Below are 27,104 nucleotides of genomic sequence, written 5' to 3'. Positions count from 1 at the left end.
TTTGAAGATTTTTGGTAAAGTCGTTGACGGCAAAGGGTTCCCCCTTACTCCCGATTCGAGTATTTTAATTAGTGCACAGTATTATATTACTGATTAACATTTAAAATTTAATAGAAATACCATTATATTATAGTAAAAGGGTACAATGCACTTGAACATGAGTGTACAAAGGAATTTTACTAAACATATTTAATACCTATAGTAGGTATTATATCATATTATTCACGATATTATATTATATGCGATCTGAGAACGGCTGACATTGCTGTTAAATATAATATATTTTTCGAACACGTTTAATGTTTAAATAATAATATAATAATATAATACGAAAATATGCTGTTAATGACACCAAATCACAAGCTGGTTATGCGTATAGGTATGTATATATTATTTCAATAGCCACAACACTATCAAAAAGTTTTTCATTTTTTCATTTTGTCAAAATGTATATTATTATTATTATTATTATTATTCCTCAGAAGTCTTTTGATATCATATTTTTTTGCTCGTTTTTTTCCCATTTCAAATGCATGCACGTTGTTTGGTCGTGTGTATATATATATCTACCCTCTGGCGGCCGTCGCCCACCCACGCTTATTGCTGTTTGAGTCAGCTATTTGTTCTTTTCCTCTGTACAATATCCCTTCCGGCATTCATTTTCAAGATATTTCAGCAGCATAACCTCACGTTAAACATCTGAATTTTTTATTATTATTATTATTATTATTATTATAGTTATAACAGGTGCAATAAAATAATTTTACTAATTTATTAAAAATAATAAACTCAATTTTATAACACTTCAGTTTTATTATTTTACGTAAGATATACAATGTATAAGTAATATATTTACAGCAGGTAGTCAAATAAATGAATTATGCGTCGTGCCAAAATGCCTGAGAATGTAGGTACTATAGAGTTCACATTTATCCCTTATAATATTATGTTGTATTTTAATTTATCAAATCAGATAAGGTTTTAAAAACAAAAAATATAAATATAAATATTTATTAAATGTGAGTGACTTCTGTATCTGGTATTTTTTAAAAGGAATTATACAAACAATTATTGTACATTCGTATACGCTCAAGTCTCAAATTACATATATGGCCCAAGGTATAACGCAGAGTCGCAAGTATACGAAAGAAGAAAAAATCAAGAACTACAGGAGCTATATCACAGGCCAAATATTATATCATATTTAAAATGCAAACGTCTAGAATGGTTTGGTCATGTCTGGAGAGTGGATGGACAAGTAATGAAAGAAGTGGTTGGTTAATAAAATAAACAAAAGGTGGGTAAGTGGATGTCGCTCTGCTGTGCAGTAGGTGATAAGTGTGTCACTGTAATGGATGGTGTTAAATTTGAGTTCAATGATATAATATCATGGTATAAGAAAAACGATACTGAGCGAAAACAGTCAGTCAATCCTTAGCTATAAAAGTTGAAAATTTATAAATTATTGACAAAAAAATAATTATTACATTTTAAATTTGATAAATGTTGTCAAAACTCGAACTTTAAATGCTTATAAAAAAAAATTGTGCCTATGTATTTTTAATATTTTTCAACTGCTATTAGAACGATATATCAGGAGCCTTATATTAAATTTTCACGCTTTTTTACCCAACAAATAACATTTTATTGATAATTATAGAAAAAAAAACTTCTAATATAAACATTCAGTCAAAATTTCATGTACCTACGGCCATTTGTTTTTCAGTTGCACTAACAACCAAAATTAATTTTCTCGAAAACAGATTTTGCGTAAAAATTCCCGTTTTACCTTAATTTTTCTTTTGTTTTTCACGTCGCTTTTGAAAACTACTGGGAAATTTTTACTTTTTACCCCATCAAAGTACCAACTAGATTCATTTTCCTATCAGAAAAGTTATTGTTGAAGAAAATCCAAGCATTTTTACTGTCTTAAAAGATAATGACAGACACAACAATAAAAAAATTTAAAAAAATTAAGAAAAAACATACATCATTATAAAATCAATACATTCATCGCTTCGCTCAGAATCTAAAAAGTAAGCAAGACCAAGGACCCGATGCGTGGATGTTGTGGCTCAAGATATCAAAATTATAAAATAGATCTTTGACGACGCATATGACAGAGAGAAATGGATAGGTCATAGGTTTTATGACGCCAGCGATGGCTCTTAATGGGCCGACAAGCTGAGGAAGAAGAAGAAATTATTATACTCATGTAATGTTGGCAGGGGGTTGCCTCATCAAAATAAATGCATTTTGGGAGTCGTGCCACGCACCACTTATAGGTTGGACTGGTTAGAGTGACAAAATGCACTAGACATGGCTATTATTAAAACTTCTATAGGTACGACTTTCGATTAAAAATTATCATCTCGTATTATGATTTGTTGCGGCGAATATATATTATTAACTTCGAATATCATATTTTTATTTAATCGCGTTTCGTTGAATTTTGTCTAGCAATTCGTTTTCAAATTTTTGTCATTTCGTAGAACTGACGCCGGTGTCTGAAAAAAGTGTACGATCGCTTGGAAAAAATGTCTCATACCTGCAGAGTTGTGACTATAATAAACACTGCAGTCATAAAATTGTCTAGAAATATATTATTATAATCACGATAATATGCATACGATGCGTAGTTGAATCGTGCTGATCGTATTTTAGGTCAAAATAACTTAACCGGTATGTTTCTCCGAACAAACGATACGATTTTCTACGAAACGTCGCGGCGCGATTCTAAACAGCTATTCCGAATCGAAACCATCTCTCTTTGGATCCTTTTCTCGAACAGTTTTAGTAATTATAATAATAATATCTATATTATTGCATTGAAGTGTACGCATAGTTTCCCTTTGAAAGACACGCACGAGCATATAATAATACGTATATATCGCCGGCAGGTAAACAATGCCAATATTAATAATGTAACAACTACTATTGCTCACGGTATTTATATAAAATGTTTAATGTTATAATAATATTAAAACCATTTGATACCATACTATATACATATATATTATTACTATACAGTCGATAATCAAGTCGGAAAGGTTTACTACGATTCCGCCGCTGTGCGAAGAGGAGAGTGATGATGGTTAAGTGGTGTCGGGTGGAAGACGGGTGCGCCTACTACTACAGTCCCCGACCATCACCACCTGTGCTTAATTAACGTTATATCGTTATTATTATTATTATTATTATTATTATTGTTATTATTACTATCATCATCGTCGTCGTCGTCATTGTTACAATACGTTTTCGTTCGTGTTTCAGGTATATCGATGCACAAAGGATTTGCTTTCGTTCAGTTCACTAATCCCTTTGACGCTCGCAGCGCCTGTGTCGGAGAAGATGCCCGCACCGTTTTGGGACAAACATTGGGTAATTATTGCGATGTATTAAAATATCACCTATTATAAACGTATTGTTCGAGTAGCATGTCATAATCACCAGTTTTTCGTTTATTGTCATGATTATTATTATTTCTGTTACAATTTTTTTTTCGTCTATTTACATTTAGTTATGTATTTATGTTTACAATATAGTTAACAAGTACAAGGTTGTTTAAAATTATTCAGTCAATATCAAATGCTCAGATATTATGTTAAGAGTACCTAATATATGGATATGATGATATCATCTATATTAAATAACAGAATAATATATCAAATTTATTTATTTGCAAGGCCCTCACAAGGGAGGGTGGGTGATTGGACCTGGAGTACAAGGGCCTGGCTATTTTAGTTTAAATTAATTCGTAATTTGATAGGAATACTTATTTTATATTAAATAATATTTTAAGATATGAATCTATATTTTAATGATCTTGTTATTTTAAGCAGCTGTGGGATAACCATTGATTACCTAGAAATCGTGTAGAGGGTGGGGGGGGGGGAAGGACACTCGTATCGCTTCTAATGCGTTGTATTTTATTGGAAAATTTGTATTGGACCCTCAAAAACATTTAGCACACGGGCCCAAAATTTGATGTGTGGGGCCTGGATACCTATTTAATATGTTATATATGTACCACGTGGCACCTTTTGGTCACTCGAAGTCTCGAACAACATCTATAGTGGAACTCGAGTTCATTCCATGCATATGCGCTGTCATCATTGACTCCGCTAATATTTTAGCTCCTATATCGTTGCTGACGATATAACTTTGGTACGTGCACTGCAGCAGTATCTTTAACATCATATCCCTGAAATAAGTAGGTATAGTTACATGGTGTAAGATCAGCTGGTGACCAATAGGAAGCCAGGGGAAAAGTATCATCGAATGATACCATACATATGCCATTTGTTCGGTAATGAATATAATATTATTTCATATTTGTAATTTAATTTTGAAACTTTCACAGATAATTTTAATTTTTCTATTAACATACAATCCGCAATAGCGTTATTATTCGGCATACGTGTTATACGGAATTATAGAAATAATTATTAATTTCCCTGGCCATCACCAGAGTGCCTTTTTTTTAGCAACATCATATTATGACGGAAAATCGATGAGTTGATTAACCTTAAAATAGCTAAGTCAAAATATATTATATAAGTCATCATGGTTCACAGGAACGTTGATATGTAATAAATATACCGGTAAAAAAAACCCAAAAGCTATTGGAATCTGTAATTGTAATTTCTAAAATTGAAAAACGTACTAAAAAGTCGATCATATTATGTATTATATTATATATTATCTCATTATCTTTATTTGAAGTCTAAAATATCGTTGGTGATGGATATAAAATGTCCAGATATGAAATAACATGTTTCTTACTCAGGTACTAAATATGAGAATAACTTACTGATTTTCTATAAAATATTTAGTAAATACAAATAATAATTCTGTTAAGTTCACTTTAAGAACAAATTATTAACTGTAATAATATACCTATCTTTATTTTTTAACAATTAACGTACACATTTTATTTTCGTTTGAAGTAAATATTTCGCATATTTTAATTATTACCGTCGTCGTGTACATAAAGTTCTGAACAATACATATGATATTATATTATTTATTTGATGATATACAATAATAATACATACTTTATATGGATTCATATAAAAAAAAAAAAAAAGATGCTTGGCAAATAACTCTAAGTACCGTCGTATATTATAATATGAGGGGCTTCTATTCTTCAAGGAAACCTTAGCGAGAATATTATTATACATTTATGTATAATATAATATATATAAGTATATTATGTATATAAATATATAATAACTGTATAGGTACATAATGTTCCTATAGTAATTATAGTTTGTAATAAGTACCCAATGACTAAATTAAGTTCATTTTTTTTATAAATAAAAATACCTATGGCAAAATGATTTGGAATTATTTTTTTACATATTATTAGCAGTCTGCGGATTGAGTGAAATTATTTATAACGTACCTAATCCCCTTGCCCCCTAATCATAATTTTTTATTTGCGTGGATATTTCTTATTCAATTCCTATGAAAACTGAATCTGATGATTCTTGCAATTCTTGATCCACCCGGATTTTCCTCAGTTGGAGCTGAAGTAACGTCATCCCGTCTAAGCCTAGAATATAGTCACCTATTAAATATTCAGCCAAAATTATAAAAAGTTATTATAGTTGTAAAAGTAGAAATTGTAACAAGGGCCAGATTTAAGCGAGTAGGGACCTATCTATCTGTACCTCATATTTTATACATTTGAGCAGGATTTGAAACTTTTGCGTTACTCACCTGTAGCATAATCATTTCACAACAACATTATTTATGAACTAGGTATCAATCTAGCGTAGAAACAAATAACAAAATTAAAACATTTAATTTGGTTTAATATGAATTTCTTAGTTTTTGATTGTGAGTGGAGAGATGAACGTGTTGGTTTTATAATGTGTTCATGTTGTGATTGTTATCATATCTTGGAGCAGTTACAAAACCACATACCATAGACATAGGTACGTTTATGAACTGTCAAGTCCTCTAAAATTATAAAACATAACATTCAAGTTTGGTTTTTACAAGACAAAACTATTTACTCGTTACGAATTTGTACTAATTAAATGTCGATAATATTATTATTGTCAGATGGCGCTGGACCGGTATACTGAGTACTATACCAATGTGATTCGTGGAAAATCCTTGTACGGGGAAATTCTGTCTTGAAATAGAAAATATTCCAATAATATTATTGACATTTTGTGAGACGTTTCTCGCGTTCGCTATACGACGACGAATTGTCTTAAGAGGACGTTATACCTGCATGTGTTGTCTCCGTCTTACAAGTGCGTAACATAGCAAATTTTACGCTCAGCTACACCTCCGTTAGTATAAAAATTAGAGCAAATTGACCTCTTATAAAATCTAAAGGTAAGATTATTATCTAGGCAACCTCATGGGCTTTTTATTATATTTTAATTTTAACGCGAGTTATGAGTATTTTAAAATTGTAACTTTTTTATACATCTTAAAATATTCATAACTTTGCTTTAAAATTAAAATATACTAAAAAGCCCATGAGGTTGCCTAGATAATAATCTTACCTTTAGATTTTATAAGAGGTCAATTCACTCTAATTTTTAAACTAACGGAGCTACACGTGTTTTGCTGAGCGTACAATTTGCTATATTACGCACTTGTAAGACGGAGACAACACATGCAGGTATAACGTCCTCTTAATATTACGAAGGGCCGGCATACGTCTACAAAGCGTCTCTGTCGCTCCGACATACGATCAATAACTATTATTTTCAGTCACAACCCATCTCGGAACTCCACGCTTGACGGCCAAATTTTTTTCAAATTCAATACACTAAGTTCAATCTAAAATCATTACGATATCAAAATACACCCCCGAAAGCCCGCCGAGGTGTCTGCGCTCTTAATGGCCGGCACAATACCGCGTATGCCTATATGCGCGTGCACGAGAGATATATCGGTACATTATTCACGCGCCTTTCGAACTCCGTCGTTTTATTATTCATTTGTTCGCACCTTTTTCACACCCCCGACGCCAGCATCCCCTCAACTAACATCTCCCAAATAACCTCCCTCCCCGCGCGCGTCTTATTCTTTATTTCTATTAGTGGCCGTTGAGAACGTTCCAGCAAACCCGCAATTGCATGCATATTGCAGTATGTATATACACTGTATATAAGTAAAAATATATACATTATATAATATATGCGAATTTTTTATACGTGCGCGCGGGAGATGGTATAATAAAATCGTAATTCTTTTTTTACTGCGCCCTCCGTCGTTCGATCCGGTCCCTTTATAGGACAACGATTGTTCGGCCGCGACGGGTGCGATATAATCCCGCGAGCAACTCGCCATCTCCCTGCAGCTCTTGAGGGGTTAAGGGGTGGTGTATTATATTATGTATATTAATATGTGCACACATCGCGAGGCCGCGAAACCGTTTCCGGATGAATATTGGACGGGATTAGATTTCGTGTTGTGTTCGTGGTATAAGACGGCCGAAGTATGTACGGAGCACTGCACGCGATATCATATCTGTTGTGCGCGTGTGCGTGAGGAAGGGGGGGGGGGGGGTGTAACAAAACGTTAAAAAGAAAGAAAAACGATTTAATTTTTTTCTCTCTCCGTCTCGGTGCCAAACATTTATATATATATACACAATACCTACGCGTATGTGAATGGAGCACGAGAGAACACCAGGCACGGGCAGTGCGGTGCCCGTGAGAATTTAAACAGTTTGGCGTTGTGCATGACAGAAACGATTCAAAGTTTCAAAAGTCGTTACGACTCACCGCCCGTCCACGCCTCCTCCCCACGACCTCCGCATAAATAGATACGTACAAACGCGCGTATTATAATATTCTACGGGGAAGTCGGACGCGGCGTGTGCGAGCAGAGGGTCGGTGAGTGGGTGGGCGGGCACGGCAACAAAGTGCCTAGAAAGTATCCGAAGATAATTTTGTTCGTTTTGACATCGCAGCAAATTATATTGCGCTTTTTTTTCTTACCCTTCTGTCTACCTCGCGGGCCCGTCTCGCCGATTCAACACACGAATGGAGCGCTTTTCAATTGCTCTCGTGGGATCGCGTGTGTATGACACTAAATAACAAAAAAAACCAAACAAACAAACGTGTATTTTATCTAGATCGACTTGCGGTTTTTCCAGAAAACTTCTCTCTGACTGTCACACACGTATATTATTTTTATATACGGGTCGAGTGTCAAAAATATGCATATCACAATTATAAACTATACGATATTTGTGTATTATATGCCTTTCGTGTATATTTAGAATTCATAATTGTTTATATAATAATAATAATATGGTTAATAGTAAAAGTGTACTATATATAAATTGTACATATTTAAAATAAAAAAAAAACATTTGTAAAATACACTCATGAATATCATAATATAAGACTATGCATACTATGTATACAAATTACAAACAAACTTGTTATAGTTAATGTTGTTAATTATAATTAATTTACCTATAGCTCAATTAATATGGACCTAGCCAAGTAACTTACCTGAAACCGTAGCGTATGTAGTTTGACATAATATCAACAATCGATCGATTGACTTATTATAATATATAATCGGCTTTGTTAATGCCTACTCAAATATAAATCAGTTAAGTAAGTAAACAATACGGTTGGATTATTATCGAAAGGACTATTCTGTAGAGCTGGTGCATATCTGTTCTGCTTTTGTATGTGGCTATTTTTGACTGATATTTATAATGGTAAACGAGAAATATTGTACAGTAGCCTCGTGATTATGTTCATTTAGATACGCTGGAAATCTCAAATTATTATTACGTAAGTAACCGTATTGAACGATTCATTTTTTGGTTTTCACAGTAGCATCGCGACTCTTAGTGCAATTAGAAAAATTACTAATAATTGTAAGAACTAAAAGTAGCGAATGTTACATAATTTTACGACTATTATTTAACTTTCTAACATAAACAAACAATACGCCGCCATTTCGCGTGGAGGTGAGAGGATTTCCCGGGAATATGTCAAACCTTTTTTTTTGGTCGGCGCAATGCATAGGCAAAATAGCTACACTCCGATCTTGAAAAACAATCTTTCATAATATTATCCTTTATAACAAGTACATAATATAAGTATATAACAATATGATATTATATTCATATTAATATTGATTAAACTAAAGGTAAAAAATGGCTATTAGTTAGGTTTTACTCAACAATAATAGGTCAGACCGACAAATTATTTTTTCGATTCAATAGAGGAGTTAACTTAAAAAAAAAATATATGGTGTTAGGTATTAGAATACCGAGTCCATTTATTTTTTACTCGTATAATATATTATATAAGTCTGAATGAGAGAAAATTCAAAATAATTCATTAGATTAAAACTCTGCTCCTGTGAGTTATAAATTATTATTATAAAATAATAACAGTAGATGAATATAACTAATATAGCCATGTAGGAAATATTATATAGGTCCAATAACGTGTGTTGATATAACTAAACCGTACACATAATTAGATTTCGGACAAGTGCAGAAAACATGTTTTAACTAGTTAATTTAATAGTAATAATACTTTTTACGCATAAACTTAGCCTTAGACCTATTATATTATAAAACGGCATGAAAAACCGAGCTATAATCCACAATCGAGAATTTCTACTACGTTTAATATTTTTAATTTCTAATGAGAGAGAGAGAGAGAGAGAGAGAGACAGAGAGACAGAGAGTGCGAGAGATAGAAAAAGAAGGAAAATGAGTGGTGTTTGATAATTTTTTTTTTTTACAAGATTGTCGTTTTCTGGATAAAGGTGATTCGCGTGATGACGTATTTACTTATTTCGTTTTAATGGTCATTCCATGTTTGTGCCAACTACAGGCTAGCCCAAAGGCAAAATGTGCACTCAATCTTCTCCACGACCGAACCATAGTCGATTTGCACTTTTTTTCTGAGAACAACATATTATTATGTTGTATATGTTTATGTACATTCCCAATACATCAAAATCACAATAATTACTATTATTCATCATATTATAATCATTGCCATAATAATTTTTTCACTTCGACTATTTTATAATATAATATCATCTGCAGGTCGTAAACGGATTTTCGGTTAACCTCTAAATCCACGCAGGTGGATGTGTGTGTGTGTGTGGGGCGTCGTGTGTATTATTGCAGTCATTCCACGTGTACGGACAATGTAATAAATAGCCAGGCGCACACGCCCACATTAAATTGAGGAGGATTAGTTTCCACCGATAAGCGCCACGTGTGTGAGTATATTATGTGTGTGCTTGGAAGTTTCCTATCTCGACTGAATATCTTGTTCACACACAGTCCCGTAAAAATCTATTTACACACGCGTCGTGCACAACGCGTCGTGCAAAGTTTATAAATCGTTTACCACACTATTTTTTTTTTTAGCGGTAAAAAGATTTATTATTATTATTATGCGCGAGCGCCTGTGTGCATGTGTGTATGGGTGTTTGGGTGTTTTCCATTCAAAATGTTTTACATAATATCGGTAAAAAGTTGTGCGCGCTTTCCGCCGTATTACCTTGGGGATTTCGGTGGAACAGCAGTATAGTCACATCGTGTGACGCGGGGGCAGAAACTGGTCCGTCTGCAGTACATTGTGCTTAGTATAATATTTCAGGTGAACTAACATTTTTTACAGTTTTATGGCCTGTTTCCGTAATACTGAAACCAAACATTGTATTTTCAGTCAAGTTTTGTTTAGACTGCAGACTCAACAAATGGAAAATTCAAAACATGAAATTAAAACGATTTGATGTCTTGAAAATGACGTATATTACTCTAACAGTTAATCTATCTAAAAATGAAATTACAACTGACTGTTTTTTAAAAAAAATTAACATGTTAATTTTTAGTTAAAACTTCAAATTGTATAGTCACATTTTTTTTTATTAAATATCTTATATTTACCAAGTAACTTAATGCATTTGGTTAAATGGATATAAACCGCAAAAGTTCAAAACTTTGGAAGATTATATTACATATTCAAAAACACGTGTCATAGAATTTCCCTACTATCTCAATGAAAGATATTGTTAATATTTGCCTAGGTAGTTGAAGGTAGTTTTTTGAAAAATATAACTAATAAACAAGAAACATGAATGAACATGACAGAAATAACTAATTTAAAGGAAACCTAGAAAATATGTTAAAGACAATTTTAAATATTTCAAACAGCAAATAGTTCGGTAAATTTATTAGTTATAATAATATTGTAAGAATACTATCTTTGCTTTCCTAACATTTATACATTCCGTATTTTAGAGGCAACATCGCAAGAACATTATTAATTAATACTAATTGCGCTATACTAATAATATACTATTTAATATAATATTATTAGTTATTAATAACTTCTATGTACCGTAAAAAAGGTGAGAATATATTCTTGGTATAAATAGCTTAAAACTATAGTATAAATCTTTTGAAATAGGATCCTCTTATAGAGAAAATAGAAATACCAACACATAATGGCGAAAAGTTCCTGTGATTAATATATTTTGAATTTAAACAAAATAATTAACACTTTAAAAGCTGTTAAAGGAAAAATGTTTGATACTTAATTTTAGTAAATATCAATTTTGTCAAATCATAAACTTAAAGTGTCTATAATATCGGTGTATATAGTGTCTATATTTCTGTTCTTATGACTTATCAGGAACGTTGTATTTAATTTCAAGTTGTAAAACATCAATTATTTTATCAATATAAATTGAAAAAAACTAAGATAAGTCGAACATTTTAAATATCAATAAGTAGTACAAATATGCATACTTTGAAAATTATTTAACGTATAGAAAAAGTTAATACAAATATTTGATGAAAATTTAAATTCCCTGTGGTTATTTGTTTTTGAATTACAACCGCAAAATAAAATCGATTTTGCGTGATATTCCTGCCTTTTTCCGTAATTTTTTTCCCCCAGTAATTTTAAAAAGTGTATTTCAACTAGATCCAATTTGCTACCAGAAACCACGGTCAAAGTTATTAACATTGATCGAAGCATTTTTATATTTTACTTCTCATAGAAGATACGTGACACACACACATCATTGTGACATTGTCAAAGCAATATTCATTCATCGCTCCACTTAAACTCTTAAATATAATATTATAAAGCATGATGCGAATACTTGTTGAATTGTTTTTACCGTAATATCAATTAAGAATATTGCCAATTTTCTTTAGCTAACTAATAACAACGTACAAAAAAATGTAAAAAAAAATCGTTACATATTATATATTACCTATATATATAAAACATACACAACCGTGTGAAATGTACAGATGTCAGGTTTATTTGACTAATGAGCCGGGATACTTTTTGTTAATTACTTAACTTCGGACGAGAGGCTTTTCATTATACTAGAAAACAGGGGGCAGTTAATTAATTAAAGCACGCTTGTATACATTATAAATAACGCGTTTTATCAGCTACCCATTTGCGGCATGCGATGTAAAGAGCGGTGGGTGGGAAAAAAAAGGTTTCACATAGATTATTATTAGTACCTACCTATATAGTATTATATGTACATACATACAGGTACCTACAGCAATATTATAATACACGGCGATGAGATGAGATCGTTTTTCATAAAACATTTTTGCTTTCGTTTTTCACAGACGGCTTTCGAAAAACCGTTCGGTTCTTTTGCACGTATTCGTTGTTGGACCACTACTACACTGCAGCTGTCGTTTGAATATAACAGAAATTAAATAAAAACAATAAATAATCGATGTACGGCCATATTATATTATAAGCAGTCAGCATTAAACTATTTACACACCACGACTCGTTCACTACCACCACACTATATTATTATAAACATTCTAATAAAAGTTAAAACTAAATCAAATCCAAGGTATGTGTTCCTGAATAATAATATACAAGTTGATTCCTCGCCCCATTTTTATGCTTAAATTGTGCATATACCTATTTAAATTCAAATTTTGGAATTTCCAAGTATAAGTTAGTAGTTGAAGACGATATTTTTGACGTGTTTTGTGCACAGGACATTTATTGGACGGTTGTACAGACCGTGGTTTTAGTATAAACCTCTTACCTACCACCACAGTATCACCACAGTGTATTTTGGTATACGCGAAATATGTTCGAATACTGAAATAGTGCATTAGTAAATATCTACGTTTTTGGATCCGATCTTATATTATATTAGCGCTATTGGTCATATTATACTCATATTATGTATAACAACTGAGTGACATCGTTGTGACGAAAACTTCGCCCATGTTATTATATAAAGTGCTGCTGTTTGTAGTTGACAAACGTATTAGTGTGAATGAAAATAAATATATAATGAGTTTATTATTTATCCATAATATATTTATACTCAAGCACTCTTTTGTTCATATTATGTTAGTAGCTTATATTCTCAAAACCTAAAATACGAAATACCTGTTATAATATTTCCCACGTAATAAAATTATTGCACGAATAAAAGGAAGAGAATCTCACAGACGCCGATACCCGCAAAGTGTGTGTGCCATTTAAGAAATGTAATATTTTAGAGAGTGTTGATTTTACAACTAAAACGGTTTTTATGGTTGGACCAATGGACGATACTAGTATTCATTAGGTAGAATATATAAATAAATTACTGTAAATGGTCCGTAGTCCTACTTTGTAAACTGAATACGCTGGCGTACGATTGTAAAAAGGCTATAGAAACGTCTGATCTAGTACAGTTTGTATTAAGACTAGAACCTTTTCTAATCCATTTCCGTTTTAATTTTTGTAAAAGATCCCTGCCATCTCATCACTGTATCAAAATAATATTTTGTGACCATTTTTTTAAGCAAATTATTGTGTAATGTGTAATGTGTATATGTATAGGTAATTATTACAAACATAATTTTTAAAATAAATATTACATTGTCCTGGGTTGGTAAGACTGTTCTAGATTCAACTGCAAAATACCATCGATACCGGTAATAAACAAATACTAGATACCGGTATTGAAATTTGAAGTACCACCAGCCTTATGATTATACATAATATAGTATACTATTATTACAGTCCACGGACTTCTCAGGCACGGGTGGTACGAAAAACCAGTCGACTTCGGTGGTCAGTGAATTTTGAACGACGAGGGTGAGATTATTACCACGAGGGTATAATAATATATGACGTAGGTATATACTAGAGTTTTTTTTGTGTTTAAAGGTTTAACTACATCCACGATATGAAATAGGTCCATTGACGCGTGATGGGCAAGTATACACATATAATATAATTATATTATTTAATATAATATGGTCTGAGCTCTGGCTCGTTGAGCATATTATATTATGCAGCTGCTGAAGAACATGGCAATGTACAGTATCAAACCCTGTGCATTCAACCCTATGGGTTGTGTTGGTGGTGGGGAGGATCGTGCCGCACTTATAAAAACAACGTTTTTACTTCTTAAAATATAGAGTATAATACTGAAGTCATAATTAAATTGCATTTTTATCTCTTTTTGAAATAAAATTGCAATCTCACTTTTGAAAAATCCTCTGGTTGCGGGCGCACATGATATCATGCAAGGTTAGTAATTTAAAAATCCCTACGTATACGAGTTTTCGCGCTAAAATAGATAATAATATTGTCACTCGATTTGTGCTCGGAACCCCGACAAAATCGTCTAGCGAATTTATACAGCGAACCCAATTATACACTGCAGGTGTCATACACGAGTACAATAGTACTGCCTACTCACACTCATTATACACAGTAAACATATAACATAAACCCATTTAAGGGGCATAATATACAAACTCTATAATATAATACACGCGTATATATCCGTATCGCTGTTATGGTATGTATACTTCAACGGGCGACTATACGACGATGACTACGACGACTTGGCGCGCGAGGTTGTTCGGGCACGTCGTCGGCACGATAACGCGGTGTACGCCCGCCCGTCAGCCAGACTACCGCGGTATAACAACCGTACAATAATTACCGGCGTGTAACTGACAACCGCTCGTCGTTATTAATGGCACGATGCTCGGGGGTGCTGGTAACTACCACGAGTTCGTCTCGCGTATGTTTATAATAATATTTATATTATATTTAATGTGTATATATTATAATACATAGGACTTATTATAATAATATTATTATCATATATTATAATATACGCTGCACCGTGACGACGGCGTGAAGCGTGAGTTCGAGATCGAGATACATAATAGGTTAAAGGTTTTCCAAAAAAGTATTTACACCCCCCATATAATTGCATTTAGGAGTCTAAATGCAATATTATTACAGTACCGAGGACAGAGATTTTTTTTACTTCCCCTCAAACGCAACTCATATTTTCGATTCATATCTAAACATTTATGTAGACACCTATTATAATACCTATGTGAATATCGAATAATTTTCGTTCAAAAACCAATTAATTGATACTATGATCTACAAGATACTGTTACAGATATAAGATAGTTACCAAAAAAATTCACTAAAGAACGTGTCAAAATGGTATTGTATTTTTTAAAATAAATTCCTTTTCAGCTTCAAGTTTTAACGACGTTTTAGGACGAATAAAAACGAGCAAGGGACCTCTCTCGCATACTATAATGTTTTTCCTATTAATTAGAAGCTTCATCCTGTACAACTTTAAGACATAATTTATTTAAAATTGCGTGTAGACAAAAAAAAATTAATAAATACCTATATAAATATTATGGACTAAATAGAAAGTTTCTAATTGAAAAAAAACAAACAAAAAACGACCAAGAGGTTTTCTGCAATAAATCGCATACAGAACGGTATGCCAAAGTTTTGGTCAGGACTTTCAGCACCACCCTTTATATTAAAATATAATAATAATATATACCCATTAAAGGCAGATGTCTAGATGGACTAGTTGCGGTGGAATAATAATGATAGTTAATAAAATAATACTTTTATTATATATTGTGGCTTGGCGTGGCGCGTTGGCTACTACCAGTCGCGGAATGCGACTGGGAGTAAGTAACGGCTACATCTACTAGCTCCCGGATGGGTGACCACCCGGGTTCATAGTAGTTAAAAACCTTGCCACACATACACGTGTTTACATACCGTAAGAACCGTATAACAATCGTAAAAACAACCTACCGTACCGACCTTACCCCTAGTCCCTACCACAGTTCATAACTCCTACAACAGCTAATGGCCTTGGTCACCGGGCTTAAGTTCAATAAAAAAAAAAATTACTTTTATTATATTTTATACTTAAGCTATCACAGTGTCGTTCATCCCACGTGTATACATATATATACAATATGTATATAAATTATATAGAAAAATGTTTAGTGGATGTGTATAATTTGTATACAAATGATGAGCTAACGGAGTGGTTTAAAATAGTTTTTATATCTTCATACCACCATAGTATAGGGATGCAACAAGAAAGGATTTTTTAAAATTCACATTTTAAATAGTATCTCAAACAGAGATTTTTTGGCTCATGAAAAACGAATATTTATTATGGTTGCAGAAAGTAAAATTAGTTATAATTGGATATAATTTTAGACCAATACCTTTTTATATTTGATCAAAACCACCCAAATTATTGTGCTTATATTTAAGACGAGGGAGATCCACTGTCGTTATTTAATTTGTCATGGGCAACGCCGTGCAGAATCATCTAGCATATTATAATATTATATAAGAATACAAAAATATACTCAACGCTAAAACCTATATAATGCAGCACGCGGTTTTGTTCGACAAAAAATAGGTTGCATGTATGGGAGGGAGGGGAGCTCAGAAACCTTGTGCTGAGGGTGCGAGTGAGAGTCAATGGGTGAGGGTGAGGGATGAATGAGAAGGAGGGTGAGGTAGCGGGAGTCAAAGAGAGAGAGAGAGAGAGTGAGAGGAGAAGATAAAAATTAGAGAGAAAATGAAAAGACGACTTCTCGCAATACGTATACGACAACGACGACGACGTTTATATCTGCCGGTGACAAGTAAAACGGTATTCAACCTCGACGAGCTACTACGAATAATATCGCGCCGGTCGGATGGTCGGTCTATTTATCACGAGCGGCGGGCCAAACTCGAGTTATGACACTTTATTCATTAATGGTTTCCGCGGCACCCGGTGGTTTACGACTTTGAATAATGTCGACGTAATGGTGGAGAATGGCGAGGGGGGGGGCGAATGTTATGGATGTATGGGGGGGTGGCGGGGGACGAGCGCGGACCGCTGCAGTCGTCGCGGCAAATACGGTCTAAAAGCCGCCGCGGATCTTCGTCGTCGTCGTCGTTCCCCACGCCGCGGTCGCACGCACGCCGGTCCGGTGGAAACTTTTGTAGTTGATCGACGTCTACCCGAAAACTTTTGAATCGCGTACTCTATACACATAATATATATATATATAAATATTATGTTTTTCTTACCACTCCTACTCATCCCACCTCGGCATGGTCCCCTTCTACACCACAACTCACCATCCAAGTCGATGTCATCGTAACGATCATGAATATTATACGACGATTATCAATATAATATTTCATGAACCACCGCCGTCGCTGAGACGATATTAATAACTATGTTTGTAATGGGTTAATTTATGCAAATTTGCAAACATCGTAATAATATTATGTATAATTATTTTATGTATACTAATTTAATGATGCACATATAGTTGCAGTATACAACTGCAAGTGCATTTCCATGTCTCGGGTAATATGACGTATCGTGTGACGAGTATAATACGCATTATCATGATATTATATTACATATAGATTGGTCACAAATTGATATAATATTGTATTATTATTTTCGTTATTATCGTATTAATCTACGCCAGTTATTTGCCACTAATATGTTTTTGAATTATACCATATTTTGTCCGTCTACGCTGAATGATTTTTATACTAAATATATTTATGGGTTATGTGTATTGGTTCACAGTATTCTAGTTATTTTGAATTTTATAAACATTTTGGATAGCTAATTGATTTAATAAAAAAAAACAGAAATTAGGCAGATAGAAGATAAAATATATTGTCAATCGCCTAAAACCAAAGCTGATATATCCTGCCCCTTCGCCGAGTGAAACACGCCGTAGAAAAGTATCACGATGATATTCATTTCGGCGAATCCCCCGTGTTGTGATAAAAAAAATATGAAATGTCGTACATTCTATTTAACACGTCGTCGAGTGTCGCGTGTTACGCATTAAAAATGAAAAAAAGGGTTTTATTACAGCAGACGGCGATGGGTGTTGACAACGGTTTTACAATAATAATAATAATATCGTTCTAGCTACGCGTTGGTATTAATACGAATAAATATAAAGTCACGTCCAGAGAATAATACATGTCATGGATTTAGAGAGCTGCTCTCGGTATTTTTGTGTCATACATTACATGTATACATTATATTTTATATACATATACACATAATATTATACGAACGCGGTACAGGTCAGCCTTTGCACTTGCGAGTCAACGCGCCGACGACCGTTCGCGGGAAACTGACGTGGTTTGCGGGACACCCTCTGTTATATACGATGACCGTCATCCCTTCGCCACAGATGTAGGACGGGAAAACATTTTCCACCCCCAAACTGCTGCATGTACGGCAAATAATCCTTTAGCCGAATGACGTTCCGAGTACGGACTACCGACAATATATTGTCAATTACACGATCGCTGTTTCCAAGCGCATACGTTTAATATAATATAATATTATTATCTATACATCAAAATGGTCGACTTTATATAGTATTACGTGCAAACATAAATATTATAGTAATCTCGAGATCGATTTTATGTTTCCACTAATTATGATATTATGGTACCGTTCGAAAGTACCGATCGAAAATCACCTCAATATATTACTAGCAGATGGTAAAACAATTAAACCCGTACTATAATAATTTAGTAAACCTATATAGGTAATAGTAATTATAAACAGTTGTATTTTTTCCTCAATTATAGCGTCGTTTCGTTCGCTGTTAAAATGTTGGATTATTGTAGCAAAAATACTTATGACAAATATAATATAGCCATAAATAATATATAATAGTATTTTCAAACAACGATAAATAAAAGCGCAAACACAATGTTTAAGTAAATATTATGACACACACAAATTAAAACTCCAGTACCTAGTAATCTTTTTAAAACCCCTTAAAGTGCTGTAACGAAACCACTCGCTTTTGGCTGATAATGAGTCCTTTACACGATAGCCTCCTGCAAAAGTCACAATAATTTTCAGTCCTTCAGCTGCACTCCTCCCCCCAATATCACAGGAAAATAATTTTATTAAACAGCTGTTGTATTCGCAGAGTAAATTACGGCAGTCAGCTTTACAGAGGTATGCGCAGCAGTGTATACATAAAAGGCGCATCATGGATGTTTTTAATTGAACAGCCGGACAAAACAAACGAAATACAATTTCTCGGATGTTTTCCCCGAGTAGAATAGGTACATATTATATATATATATATATATATATATATAGTGAGCTCTGGCACTGACATCTCGTTTAATGCCTCCAGGTAAAATCGTTAAGAAACAAAAACGTCAATCTACGAATAGCGAGAACGAAGAAAGTCGAAAAAAAATAAGGAAAAATAAGAAAAAGAAATGAGGGGGAAACGGGTTCCTTGTTTGCCTTTTATCGTCCGGTTTTTGTATTTGTTCCCATCTCCTCTGTCTGTCGTGGTGACACCACCTGCTTAAACGGGATCGTACACCTCCGAAAGGTCAAAATAATATGACTGATACACGCGTGTTTATTGAAAATTAATGTACTGCACTTAATCCAAGACCTGCGAATTGCAAGTGGGCAGGGTGTGACACGCTGCAACAAATCATGTGTGTCAAACGACATTCGCAATATATTCTTATAAGTCATAAATCACGTAGGTATATATGCGATAAATATCGTACCTATAATGCGTGTGTTAATGTCCAAGAACGAAATGTTTTATAGGTTCAGAATTTCCCGGTTTTTTTTAATCAGAGCGTGCGCGATACAACGCAAACGGTAGGCGTGTTTTGGCGGTGTAACCGGCGCTAACCGCTAGTAAACTGTTAACTGATATCGTTTTCGCGATTACGGTTACTGTAACCAGGTAACTAATTTCGTGAACGAGTTTAGTGAATTTTGTAACCGTCGATTTCGACTTGGTAAGAGGGTTTACTGAGGTTCGGTTAATAAAAAGTTTATGATAAAAACGTGATAACAATAAAATAATAATTTAATAAATTTACTTTTTTGTAATTGTATATAATTAAAACCATAATTTAACCATAATTTAAAACCAATAGTAGATTTACCTATATATACTATTACATTTTAATAATTTTAATAATGGAAAGTACTAATTACGATTTCATTGATTTTATCAGAGACAAACATGAATGCATATAAATAAAAAACAGGGAAGTTTATTGCAAACTTTTGTACAAAGGTAAGTTATTTATTTCCCGAGTATAATAATCATAAGATTAATGATGTAGATAGGTAGTGCTTAATACCTTAAATCAGGGGTGGGCAACTCAACGCTACTAGAGGGCCAATTTTAAATGTGTGAAAATCTAGCAGGCCAGAGAACATAGGAAGCAAAAAAAAAACCTAATGTTAACTATACCTCTATAAATAATATAATATTGTTTACATTTAATAGTTCAATATTAGATCAGAATTTATATCTACGTTTTACTATAAACATTTTATCTATTTTAATAATTTTATAAATAAAATAAAATAAAATACAGAAAAATCTTAACATTTTATATTTTTATTAACTAAATTGAAACCTAACCGTATTCTATAACCATAAACTTATTTATTAAACAGTTAACTCCGCCAAAACAAGCCTAATAAAGTTTACTACATTTTTAAAAATATTTTATTTGTTATTAATTAGTTTAATTTGTATCAATAGTATTTTTGTTGAAAAAGAAAACTACGTACTTCATCAAATGTTTAAAAAAATTACCATATAAATACATAGTTCAACTATGGCGCGTAACACGGGTTATATACCCGATGATATACACGCTATTCATTAAATAACAGTTTTGTAGAAATAAAATGAAGGATTTTTGTTTAGTAGATCCTGATAAAGTCTTATAATACGCGTGGTATAATACTATTGTATTTTAAATTTATTTTCTGTTAGAAATATACGTTTTGTTCACGTAATACTGTTAGATTGTAAAATATAAAACACACAAATAGGTATTATATTATGTAGTAATGTAGTATGATTGTACTCACTACTCAGTACAGTTAATTTTTTTCATTTTCCATCAATTTCCGTTGTTTTTGGTTGTCCGAATTTCCCGGTCACTGCCCGCATGTATACATTTTCGGCGTACATCCGATTATACTTCTGATTGTTAAATTGAAAAATAATGATACCTATATAATATATTGGGAAGAATTGCAGTGAAGCTTATAAATATCACAACGACTTTGATAGAACACTATTGGTAAAATTGAATTTTCGTGGACTGAGTACCAAGAATATGGAGAACATTTGTCACAAATGGTTAGGTTCACAATGAAATATCTCAAATATTTTGGTCGTAGAGTTTGTTCATTTAACTATAGGTCACTAATATTGTGCTTAAAATGTCCATGTGGTGGAAAAACCATTTTATTATGCTAAATCAAGACTCAGTAAAAAAAAAAACCAAAAATATTGTTATAAGCCTGCCGTAATTATTACTAAAATAATAAACGTGTGTGTGTGTGCAAGCACGCGCGGATAAAGTAAAACTTCTTCGTAGTTTATAGTGCACTAAAATAATACCATGATATCTGTGCTATATTTTGAAAATGAACAATCTCGCAGCAAAGACTTGCATGAACAGATAGGATTTTACTGAATAATTATTATTATATAGGTTTATTATTATTACATGATTATTAAATACCTAAATACATAGTAATAGTAATTTTATTAGTAATAATATACGTGTAATATGTATAGTATGTATATTATTATTGTTATATAATATTATTATGTTATTATACTTGTAGGTACATAAATTGAAATAACTTACAGAACATTATATTAAAACGACGCTCAGGTTCATCACTATTCCCCATCAATCATTAAATATCTAAATAGATAATAAAACTAATAGTAATAATATAATTATCTTTAGCAATAATCAAATGGAATACCTATGCTTAGATCATAGAGCTTATACTCATAGACAGAGCACAGGCTTAGTTCCAGGGGGGGCAACGTGAGTGTGTTGTTCGACTATTACTCAATTACTATGCACTTTTGCAATAGAATTTCAGGTTGTGCGTTTGATAATTGAGTTTTAAGAATTATTATGTAGGTATATGATAATGGATTGACGAATATTATACAAAAATTATATTATTTCTGAATGAATAATATATTAATTTAATGAATATTATATTGATTTATTAATATGGCAATTTTGTGTTTTAATAATATATGTTATAAATATGCGAATAAACATATTTTATGTTGTCAGAAATGACAACACTGCTATGATGATGCTGTGACCATCTACGAATAGCTTAGAGTGAATATTTTGATAAAAATAAAATTATTTTTCACATTTGGTTGGTACCACCGACAATATTTTCATGTCGTGACTTTGTGAGCATAATTTCTTCACTAATTTTTCGACGTTGTACCTCCGTAAAAAAGTTTCACTTCAAAAATAAGAATATTAAATATTTGAATATACAGTATAATATTATTAATTATAATATAACGTTTAAAGTTGCACAAACAGTTAAAATGTAACTACGATTACATCATATAATAAGAAAATGTATCCCAGAAAAATGTACTTTTTACATACAATCTAATATTATGAAACAGTTTCGTACAGAATTAAATAATTGCAAGCTCAAAAGGAACACTTATACTATAGTAGAGGTATGTACGGTATTATAAATTGTCGATCCAGCGTATGTTTTGTTCTTAAAAAATGATAACGGTTACCCTCAGTATATAAACGTTCAATTGAGTGAGTGGCCAATTAGTAAACACTGTTTCTATTTATACGTTTTGCGGGGTCGAGTCAAACGGTTATATACATTTATAATATGCTTGTATAAAAAAAATCACGTGTTCGACTGTTGTTTCTCAAACTCGGTCGTATATTGATACAACAATATGTATAACGCGGTCCCGTCGTTAGTTTTTTATTCGGTTGTTTACTTAATTAAAATAAAAATGAATATTAATGGGAAAACATGGACATTTTAATTACGGTTCCAAGGGTATTTAAAAATATAAAAATACACTTTGATGTTGTCCTGTCTCTTGCAGGAGGACCCTGTGAAAAGGGATTTGTTGCACTTGTATTTAAATGGGTTTAACAGACGCTTGAATTTACAATTACGTATACTGTTTAGAGTCCGCATGCGGTTCAAAGCGTTATCAGAACGAGACGCAAAATTGTATGTCGACTCCCTAATTTTAATTTCCTTTTTTCCTGCATTATTACCGAAGGCTTATAATGAAAACCCTAGCAACCTTTGAATTTTTTTCTGTCAATGCCCACTTCGCTTTTTCCGCATCATAATATATATCACGCATAATATTCTTTTGTTTCAATAAATACCAGCTCATAAAATATACATAGCTATAATATAGTATATACATTATATAAGAACGTTAAATACCTCATAATAATAGCTGGCAAGAATTTATTACAACGTTAAATAATTTTTACGATTTCCCGCCTCGTCATTTCGGTCGTATACTACAATCTGCCAGAGCCGTCATCAGACATCCAAACTAATTTAATAGGAGATCTTTTTTTCTCTGAATTATCTTTTATCATTTTGAACGACGTAAAACATCAACGTCTGTCACGCGTAGTAATGTGCCTTTTACGAGTGTAAAGGTTGCTATGTGTAGGCAGTGGAGTATTTAATAGTAGTTGTACCCACATGCAATAATATTGCAGTATTTATGCTGCACGTGTATATAATATTTTTTATAAAGCGACGAAATGTTAAAAAGTTCAGACGACGAATATTATACAATTATTATTATTATTATTTATCGTATGGTTTGCATACGACACTAACAACAAAGAATATTATTAAACAATATAATTAAATATATAATTAAAAATGTGTAAATTTAAATGCAAATATTATTATGAAGAAGTTGGAATAAATTATTATAGTTATTATATAAATTGATAGAATATAAAATATAGATAATATATAAATAGATAAAATTAGACAAATAAATAAATACATATTATGGTTGATTGGTGAAGTCAAGATTGTATTTACATTGACTTAAATTCTGATATCCAGATTAGTTAACCAATTTGTTACTGCTACTGTAACCTTATATGGTTATGGAGGTGTTTCATACCACTTTGCATGTTGCGTACTTTATATTCTTCTACAATGTAAATGGCTGTCTTAGGATCTGCAGTCACATAGTGTTTTATTTATAAGCCCCCACTTATATAGCATTCCTATTCCGAGGTAGTTGGAACCCCAATGGCCGGTACTCTTTACGTATAAGTCGTCAATAATGTTATTTTTGTCAGGGTTATTTAGTCTCCATTCATCAGTCCATTTAAAGTTGATATTAAAGTTTTTCTTTATTAATTTCTATGCCAACGTCTAAGGAGACTTACGAGATTTTAATCTTTGGCTAGGATTATTATTAATGTACTTGTGTATGGGAAGACTTCTATTTAAGTATAAAATAATAACAATTGTATATAGCAAATAAAAAAAACATTTTTGGCGATAAAATGTGTCAGGACGGCTATAAGAATCGACGTCGGTTTAATTCCTCTATAATCAATTAATTGATGTTTTGTGACGATGGGTTCAAAATAAAACAGGTAGCTGCAATTTCCATAAAACTCCTTTTAGACGATATGCAGGTCACATGTGTATTTATTAAAATATATTATAATGTTAGTCTTTCGACTTTGGTTTTTTGGATTCCAAATTTGATGTTGATTTAAGACAGTAAGTTAAGAATATCCAGTTGTGTCCCAAAACAGCACACTTATGATTTAGACTCCAAAAATGTAGATGGATAAAAACCACACTCTTTATTGGCTCAGTGTGTACCAAAATTATACCACACACTATTTTTAATTTATAGACAAGATATACTCCGAACTTAGAAAACTTAAACCAAGTTCAAAGTTGACTACAATTTTTGATAAAATCACTGCGTTATGTCTTAAACTGTGATATTTTTACCACCCAAAATGAAACAATTACTTATGTTTACAATCAAGATGAAATTATTATTTTAATTCTTGGCAGGCCAAGAATCAAACATTTTTCGTTTATGATTTTAATTAATAGAGCAAAGTTTATATTTATTGACGATAAATAATATTAACTTGTGGTTCGTACAAAAAGATAAATTTGGTATTGTTATTTCTATTAATAAACGACGAGGACGCTGCGACACATTATCATGTCTGATTGACAACAACGTATATAATTAACGATAAACAAGAGGAAAAGATGAAATATTAATTTATATTTTATTCTACATAGACACGATACATTTTTAACAAATGAGAGTCAAATCTTTTTCTATTTTTCAATATTCATTTAATACTTTCACGGGCTGCAGTTGGACTCCTCTGCTATTATTTTAATTAGTAAATATTAGAAATTTGATTCAAAGAATCGAAATAGGTAGGCCATATTATATACGTGTTATACGTGAAAATGCAATCTTATCCATTACACACCATAATATATCCATATCTTAATAATATTTTAGATTCTGAGCGAAGCGAACCGATGAATATATTGATTTTACAATGATGTGTGTTTTTTTTTAAATTTTTTTTTGTGTCTGTCATCACCTTTTAGGATAGTAAAAGTGCTTGGATTTTCTTCAACAGTAACTTTTCTGATAGGAAAGTGAATCTAATTGGTACTTTGGGGGATCAAAAGTAAAAATAGTAGTTTTCAAAAGCGACGTGAATTACAAAAGAAAAATTAAGAAAAAATGGGAATTTTTACGCAAAATCTGTTTTTGAGAAAATCGATTTTGGTTTTTGGTGTAACTCTAAAACAAATGACCGTAGGTACATGAAATTTTGACTCAATGTTTATATTAGCATTTTTTATATACCATAACATTTTCCAAATATTTTGACTTATTTTGAGCTGTTTACGGACATTTTCAGTTTCCATTTTTTTTAGTTTTTTTTCTACAAATATCAATACAATTTTATTTGTTGGGTAAAAAAGCTTGAAAATTTAAAACAAAGCTCCTACTATATTGTTACAATGACATTTGAAAAATATTAAAAATCCTTAGTCACAGTTTTTATTTATAAGCATTTAAAGTTCAAATATTGACAAAATACGAAAAAATCACGAAAATTAGCAATTTATTTTGAGTTGAGAATTCATAAAAATTTTTCTTTTTAAATCTAAGATTTTAGAATGTAATACAAGATTATCCATAAGTTTGTCTACCTTTATCAAAAAAAAAAAATGCCTACAAAAAAGTCAAATTAAATTTTTATGAGCGTTTGAATTTCATATTTTTACAACATTTGATATTCACTTGATTTCTCATGTAATGATTTTCTTATTTTGTTGTAATTAAAAAACATGTGACTGTAGATACTTGAAAATTTCACTGAATGTTTATATTAGCATTTTCTATACACGATACAATTTTGAAAATAATTTGACTCTTTTTGAGCTGTTCCGTAAACATTGTCAGTTTTAAATTTTTTTAGTTTTTTTTTTCTATAAATATCAATAAAATTTTATTTATTGGGTAGAAAAGCGTGAAAATTTTATGCAAGGCTCCTGATATATTGTTACAATGGCAGTTGAAAAATATTGAAAATACATAGGCACAATTATTTTTTATAAGCATTTAAAGTTCAAATTTTGACAAAATTTATCAAATTTAAAATGTAATAATTATTTTGTAGTTAAAAATTTATAAAATGTTCAACTTTTGTAGCTAAGGATTGAACATTTTTACAAGGTTCCACGTAAATAAGTAAATATATAAATTACTTTATTCACAATAATATCGTCAAATATACTTAGTAATATCATAGGCTGACTGACCGTTTTCGCTCAGAATCGTTTTTCTTATACAA

At 31.9% G+C, this 27,104-nt stretch overlaps 1 protein-coding gene across 2 annotated transcripts in view; it reads left to right on the top strand.

Annotated features, from left to right (window-relative positions):
• LOC132951954 (heterogeneous nuclear ribonucleoprotein C-like 3) overlaps nucleotides 1-27,104 on the top strand; it is a 129,121-nt gene that overhangs the window by 68,083 nt on the left and 33,934 nt on the right. For both annotated transcript variants that reach the window (XM_061024030.1, XM_061024031.1), the window contains one exon: nucleotides 3,274-3,381. In XM_061024030.1, the coding sequence (XP_060880013.1) occupies nucleotides 3,274-3,381 (108 nt within the window). The remainder of the gene's footprint in view (nucleotides 1-3,273; nucleotides 3,382-27,104) is intronic.

Source organism: Metopolophium dirhodum, chromosome 9 (genome assembly GCF_019925205.1).
Source record: "Metopolophium dirhodum isolate CAU chromosome 9, ASM1992520v1, whole genome shotgun sequence".
NCBI classification, from domain to species: Eukaryota; Metazoa; Arthropoda; class Insecta; order Hemiptera; family Aphididae; genus Metopolophium; species Metopolophium dirhodum.
Note: the sequence above shows the minus strand (reverse complement) of the source record. Positions and strands in the feature narration are given on the sequence as shown.